The following is a 7,070-nucleotide window of genomic DNA, read 5'->3' as shown; positions in this document are numbered from 1 at the left end:
TGTGTTTGTCCTGCAGGTCTCAGCAGCTTCCTGGTGATGGTCCTGTTTGGACTCTGAGGTTCTGGATCTGGTNTTGTGTTTGTCCTGCAGGTCTCAGCAGCTTCCTGGTGATGGTCCTGTTTGCGTCTGAGCTGAAGATCCACCATCTCTCTGAGCGGATCTCCAACTTCAACGAGGAGAACTTTGTTTTCCAGACGTACAGCGAACGCTACGACCGAAGCTTCTGGCTCTTCCTCCTCATCTTCTTCCTCCAAGGACTCAACACGGTTCTGATCCGCCTGGCGGGGATCCAGTTCCCCTTCCAGGAGAACAAGGAGGTGGACCTGAGCGGCGGGGCGGCCGACCTCATGTACTGACGAGGGGTGGATGTGCTGCAGCGGCCAGGGTCAAAGGTCAATCAGAGTCAGGGTTCTTCTCTGGTCTCCTGGTTCTGACAGAACCCGTTCAAAGGAGAAAAGGAAACAATAACTAGTGAATGAGCAGAGGTCAAAGGTCAGCCCTCCCAACCTGGATCAGGATCAGGTTTATAGACTGTAATCTGAATGTTAGTTAGTTAGTCAGTCAGTCAGTGAGTTAGTAAGTAAGTTAGTTAGTTAGTTAGTCAGTTAGTGGGTTAGTAAGTAAGTTAGTTAGTTAGTTAGTCAGTCAGTCAGTTGGTCAGTCAGTCAGTGGGTTAGTAAGTAAGTTAGTTAGTTAGTCAGTCAGTTAGTTGGTCAGTCAGTCAGTGGGTTAGTAAGTAAGTAAGTTAGTCAGTCAGTCAGTCAGTCAGTTAGTTAAGTGGTTATTACCCTGATAGTTAAATGAACTCAGAACTAAAATCTGCACTTTGTAACTTTTGTAGAGAAAAATAAAACCTATAAAATCTGAATGTGTCTGAAGTTTTATTATAAACAGATTATTGATTATGTTACTGATAACTGATTACTGGTTTTGAATAAAGTTTTATTAATTATTGAGATTATGTTATTGTTTATTTCTGATGGTAATATTGTTGATATTATGGATTATTGATAACTGATGGTGTTGGTTATTGATCATATTCTTGGTTATTGCTGATGTGACAGCATCAGTTTTGCTCAGATTCTGTCGTCTCTAAGATCCTCTCTGCTGGGTCAAAGTGAACCGCTCTGTCAGAACCGGGTTACTGAAGGTTCTGATCAGATCGGGTCAGCTTCAGTTATTGATCTGTGAACCTCTGCAGGAGACGCAGCATGACTCCATCTGGACTCCAGAGGAGCCGGATTCTCTGTTCCGTCCCCTGCAGTGACACAGAACCTTTCTGTCCGTCTTCAGACGAAGGCTCGTTGACAGAACAGACAGAATCAAACAATCGTCTCTGATTGGACCACGTGGTTCTGCAGGGGATCGGTGTCGTGTTGTTTAATTGTGTCTTGCTCATTGGAAGGTCCAATTAAAGTGGAGGGTTTCACCGGAGCGATGGCAGACGGAGACTCGGCTGGACCCCCTCAGACCTGAGACACAAGAAGAAGAAGGTCTGTTAGAATCTGGACCGGCCAGAACCACCGAGTGTCAGAAGATAAAATGCTAAACACATCTGGAGTTCTGCCCTGAACCCAAATATCTGCAACATCTGTGAAAGGATCAGTAAAAGCTGCTTATTGATTGGCTGATTGATACGAATGGATCAGTGGTTGTCATGGTGACGACGGTGCTGAAGAGGAGACGCTGATCGACTGCAGGTAAGATCCACCCCGATCAATGTCCCAACAGGTCCGATCACTTATTGATCGTCTCTGAACAGCTGGATTACAGGATGAAGACGAGTTTTAGATTTATAAATGATCAAACCCGTTGGACTTTTTATCAACCTGAACCAGTTTCTGAACAAAAAGAAAATGTGATGGTGATCAGGATCAATAAGTCTGAGAGCGAATAATCAGAGAATATTGGAAGATTATTGAACACGTTGTTATTTATCATCAGACTCTTATTCTAAATTTGTGTCTGAAGCCTCAGAGTTTTTGTTTAAAGTCATATTAGCAGGGATTTTAATCTTCATATAGATGTTGAAAGTGATGCTTAAACAAAACCTTTAATAATTTAATAATAATGTCCACAAACGTCCTCATTGTCTTCATCAAACTCATGATCTGGTTCTGACGGGAATAGAGAGTGAACTACTTCATGTGTTTTCTCATAATCCTCTGATGTTTGACCATTTTAATAACCTCTGAGTTTATACTGATTGACTCCACGGACACTGAAAAAAATTTTACTCCAGGAGGCGTTTATCAGAGAACACTGTAAATACATTTAAATAATCTCTTATTTATTATGTTTTCCCTCTCACGGGGCAAAGCGGGAACCTAAATTTTACTTCCTCACAACTTCACTGCATAAATAATTTGACAAAGTTGCCCCTCTGAAACAGAACGTGATCGGTCAGAGGAAAATGGCTCCTGGGTTTAATCCAGAATTACGTTCTTTAAAACAGGCAGCTAGAAAGCAGAAAATGGCGCTCCACTGACAGAAGAATCTTATTTAACCTGGACAGATGCTAACATACAGGACAGCTTTGTGAAGCTAGAACTTTATATTATTCATCTTTTACAGAGAAAGTTCTGTTTCTGTGAGTCAAACTCACTCTCCCTCCTGAGGGTGGTTAGGGTCTTTGATTGGTCAACATGTTTTGGTCACATACATGCATTGTAAATTCTGTAAAGATGAACTCTAATAACCCTCAGGAGGGAGGGGAGGGGAGTGGGAGTGATTTGCATGTGAGTGCCCCCAATCATAATTAATTTAAGTCGAACCAGCTGATCAATAAATGTAACATGTTCCGGTGGGAGGAGCCAGAAACCTGTAGGAAGTCAATGGGACGTAATCCTGACTGTGTTCAGGTGGAGGCGGAGCTTCAAGATGGAGGCGGAGCTTCAGCAGATCCTGGCCGCGGTGTCCCACCTGCAGCAGCAAAGGAAAGTTTCCAAAAACTAATCAATACATCAGATCTCAGTGTAGATATTGATAGACTGATTTATTGATGAATGTGATTTAAGAAGAACTGATCAATCATTAAATCAATCAGTCTGATTGATTTAATGATCGTCTGATTGATTTAATTACTTGGTTTATTTTCTTAGTGATTATTTCATTGATTATCTGATTATCAAATGAGTTGCATTTTCTAATTGAAATCTTAATTAGCTAATTGATTACTTGATTGTTTATCTGAGTGTTTGTCAACCTAACCCTAACCCTAACCTGATTATTAATTACTGGATCTGATTGTCTAATTCAATATTTGAATGATGACCTTGTTTGTTACCTAATTGAATATTGATAGATTATTTGATTATCCATTTGACTACCTGACTAAATATGTTGTTGATTATTTGATTGATTGATAACCTGATAGATTCTGATCAGACTGGAGATAATCAATGGAGAACTTTTCTTTCTTCAGGTTGGAATCAAACCAAAACATCGTAAGTATCGAAACTTTTGTTTTTTTGACCTCTTGCTTCTGATCGTTCTGATAATCGATCAGTTAATCAATAACCGTTTCTCTGAGTCCAGTTTCCATCTGAAAACCAGTTCTGGTACCACTTGTGGCCTCCAGAACCCGATCAGGATCTGCTGATCTGGGGTCAGCTTCCTGTTTCTGTGTCTCATCATGGATCCAGAACGTTCTGGTTCTGAGCTCCAGTTCTGGTCCAATAATCAGAGCCAGGATCAGTGTGGACTCAGCCTGTCCCCTGCTGGTCCTGATCCTGGACTGCACCCGGGTCACTTTTCAGCTGCAGCTTCACAGGAACTGATCGAGTATCAGAACCAGGGTCTGGTTTCACCAAGGTGTCCACCTGCTGTCCGCCTCAGGTGTGTCACAGAACCACAGCTGATCCAGGACCAGTCAGAACCAGCGAGCAGGTGGAGTTATGGGAACAGCAGTTCTACCGGTGCAGGGTTAAGAGTTCTGACGGGTCTGACGGGTCTTAGTACTGGTTGTGGTATCAGTTGGTGATGACAGACTGTGGACTGGACTACATCGAGCTGCTGCAGCATGAAGTCAACAAGAACCCTGACGTGAGTCCCCGTGCTGTTCTTCAAATATTAATACCAATACTACTGATCAATACTAGTATTAATACCAATACTATTAATACCAATACTAGTATTAATACCAATACTATTAATACCAATACTAGTATTAATACCAATACTACGACCACGGATTCTTCTGCTGGGACCACTTTCTAAGATGGACGACAGCAAACTGTACGAACGTTAACCTTTGGAAACATTTGAACAGAACCCACCTTCGGATCTTGGTTCTGTCCGTTTCTTTTTGTTTACAGAATTCTTTGGATGTTTCTGAAGAAATCCAAACTTTGACCACTTTGTAATGTTTCCGTTCTTCTCGACACCTAAAGATGTTCTGATGAAGAGGAGACAAAGGGATGAAGGTGTCCAGAAGGTGGCTGTCCCAGGGACAGGTCAGGACTGCAGGCGGGCCAGTCCAGAACCCATGCCTCTTCCTGAGGGTCAGAACCCTGAGCCAAGCCCAGAACCATCAAAGAACTGGGCTTTTGAACTTTTTGTCTGTTTGTACAACCCGGTAGCTCCAGAGCATGATGCTGCCACCACCATGCCTAACAATGGGCACAATGTTCTTGGCGTTTCTTCTCGTCTCCTTCAGAAGGAGTCTTCTTCCTTTGTGTTTGGACCTGGAAGGCACCCTCTTGGTCCATCCAGCCATCCAGAACCGGGCTTTTGGACAACAGTCCGGATGCTCCTTTTCCTCTTTGGTCCATTTCTTCTACAAGCGTCTGGAATCCTGACCCAGGTATCCACTGTGTGATGGTCCGGCCCAGACGCAGCCTCTGGACTGGGCTGACGTCAGTAACTCTGGACTGTAGAACCTGAGGAAGTTTAGGATCAGTGAGTCTTTTCAGCTCTTGAGCATCTATGACACTTCCACCGCTGTGCCTCACAGCTGAAGGTCTTCTCTGGTCGGCACCAAAAACAGAAAACACTGAAATTCCTCCAGGTTCCTCAAATCTTTCAGGATTTTCTGATCTAGAGGAGAAATCTGAAAATCTCTTTGATCTTTCTCAGTTCAGTAATTATTTTTTCATTCAAACTTTTATTTTTATAAATTTGGGATTGTGTTTTCTTCTCTTTACCTTTTGATTTTTGTTTGGATGTGATGAGAAACGTAAAAGCAGATGTTTTGGATCAAACAGGTTCAGTTCCAGTCAGCACTGACTGAACGACTCGTCAGGATGTTGTTTAATGTTTGCTGAGTTTATGATCTTCCCCCCAGAAGCTGCTGGATGTGGAGAAGGGCAAGGACCAAGATGAGGCCTCCCCCCCCTGCAGGAACCTCCCGGGTCTCTGCTGCAACCAAAGGCTGGTGGTCTCCCCTGGCCTCGGATCACCGGTCACCCTCCAGCTGATAGAGGTAAACAACCTTTTAGCTTCTACAGTCCACTCTCTTTCAGTTCCAGTGTTTTACATATCAGAATATAGTACACCTGATCCGGTTTTGACCCGGTTCTAAAATTACAAATGATCAAAAACACACAACAGTTTCCACCGAGCCATTATTTATCTGAATCAGGAGCTGCTGAGGTTCTGCTGCTCCGGAGCTGCAGGTGTGTGTTAGCACAACGCCAAGGTGGAAAGACATCAGCAATGACCTCAGAGAAGCAACCTGGGGAGGGTCAAAGGTCATTTAGTCCATTGTTCTACAGAGAGAAAGATTATTCACATTGAAGACAGCTGCTGATCTGTCAGCTGAAGCTTGGACCAAACAGGACAATGATCCCAAACACAGCAGCTAATCTACAACAGAACGGTCCAGAACCAGAACCAGAACCTCAACTGTTTGTCTCGAAACATAAAACCACAGATTAAAACCAGTGAAATCCTTCATTAAGTGTTTTTTGCTGAAAAGTTTTGCAGAAAGTTTCTCTGGGAAGTTAACCTTTAACGAGCTTTGACTCTTCAGAACCTGAGGGTGGTACCGGTTACAGATGAACTGATCCTGTTTCTGTTTTCAGAACCTGAGGAGGGTTCTGTTCGGCGGCACGTTTTACCTCTTTAACACCGAGTGGAGGAAATCCTTCTTCCGGTTCAGAGATCCAAACTCTGAGCTGTCCTACACTCTGGAAGCTGACAGGGTGAGGAACACAAACACGTTCTGACCGATCAGACCAGACCAGAACCCCATCAGAACCTGCTCTCCAGCAGGCCAATAAGATCCGAACACAAGTTCTGGTCCAAATGGACTGAAAGGAAAAATATGATCATCGATAGGTCATAAATGATGAAAGCATGAGTCTGTGTCGTCTCACCTGCTCAGGTGTGTGTTTCAGGGTGGGGCCCGGGCCATTCAGATGGTCATTCAGGCCCGGATCATCAGACACCTGCTGTTCCACCGACAGGGCGGGTCCGACCGGCACACGCTGCTCAGGTGAGGACAGGTGTGGTGACATCATCCTGTCTGACATGTTGATCCCTTCACCTGTGAACAACAGGAGGTCGGAGTATGGAAAACACCTGAAACATAATCTGTAAAGGTGGAGGTGATACCTGTTCCTTCCAGCCAGCCAATCAGAAGCTTCTGATGTTCCTGGAAGTGAAACAGAACCATTTGTTTACAGTCAGAAGGTAAACAAGACAAAAACATTCAGCCTGATGGTTAATTAATGACTTAATGAAACAAGGACCTGTTGGACAGGGATTCTACAACAGGTAGTGGGGCATAAAAACATGTCTGACACAGTCCTTCACGTCACAAACTGAGGACACACACCTGAAAAACACCTGAAACATGATAGACGAAGGTGGAGGTGACACCTGTCACCTCAGGTGATGAAAGCTGTCCAGCTGAAGCGGTCACAGCTGTCCTGTTTGTTGACACAACCTCTGAAAACAGGAGACACTCAGGGGTAGGTAGAGGTTAGAGATGGATGGATGGATGGATGGATGGATGGATGGATGGATGGATGGATCTGTAGGACAGGACATGGATCTGTTAGAGACTGAAGGACAGGACATGGATCTGTTAGAGACTGTAGGACAGGACATGGATCTGTTAGAGACTG

General features: G+C 43.9%; 2 protein-coding genes and 1 long non-coding RNA gene across 3 annotated transcripts in view; 2 read left to right on the top strand and 1 right to left on the bottom strand.

The window, feature by feature from the left end:
- LOC108229703 (mannan-binding lectin serine protease 1-like) overlaps positions 1-3,779 on the top strand; it is a 5,857-nt gene extending 2,078 nt beyond the window's left edge. The window contains exons 3-4 of the mRNA XM_037980478.1: positions 2,862-2,975; positions 3,645-3,779. Coding sequence (XP_037836406.1) covers positions 2,862-2,975; positions 3,645-3,779 — 249 coding nt within the window. The remainder of the gene's footprint in view (positions 1-2,861; positions 2,976-3,644) is intronic.
- A 72-nt stretch (positions 3,780-3,851) lies between these two features.
- The window catches only part of mindy4b (MINDY family member 4B), a 5,068-nt gene continuing 1,849 nt past the window's right edge, over positions 3,852-7,070 (top strand). The window contains exons 1-4 of the mRNA XM_017405099.3: positions 3,852-4,044; positions 5,285-5,422; positions 6,024-6,143; positions 6,339-6,436. Of these exons, the coding sequence (XP_017260588.2) occupies positions 3,982-4,044; positions 5,285-5,422; positions 6,024-6,143; positions 6,339-6,436 (419 nt within the window). The 5' untranslated portion in view covers positions 3,852-3,981. The remainder of the gene's footprint in view (positions 4,045-5,284; positions 5,423-6,023; positions 6,144-6,338; positions 6,437-7,070) is intronic.
- Positions 6,066-7,070, bottom strand: part of LOC112450142 — a 2,883-nt gene continuing 1,878 nt past the window's right edge. Inside the window, exons 4-7 of the long non-coding RNA XR_005234037.1 lie at positions 6,779-6,977; positions 6,556-6,595; positions 6,318-6,487; positions 6,066-6,251 (exon numbers count right to left, since the gene is read on the bottom strand). This is a non-coding gene — a long non-coding RNA (uncharacterized LOC112450142). The remainder of the gene's footprint in view (positions 6,252-6,317; positions 6,488-6,555; positions 6,596-6,778; positions 6,978-7,070) is intronic.

The sequence above is a fragment of the Kryptolebias marmoratus genome, linkage group LG2 (genome assembly GCF_001649575.2).
Source record: "Kryptolebias marmoratus isolate JLee-2015 linkage group LG2, ASM164957v2, whole genome shotgun sequence".
Lineage (NCBI taxonomy): Eukaryota > Metazoa > Chordata > Actinopteri > Cyprinodontiformes > Rivulidae > Kryptolebias > Kryptolebias marmoratus.
This window is presented reverse-complemented; position numbering and strand designations above follow the sequence as displayed.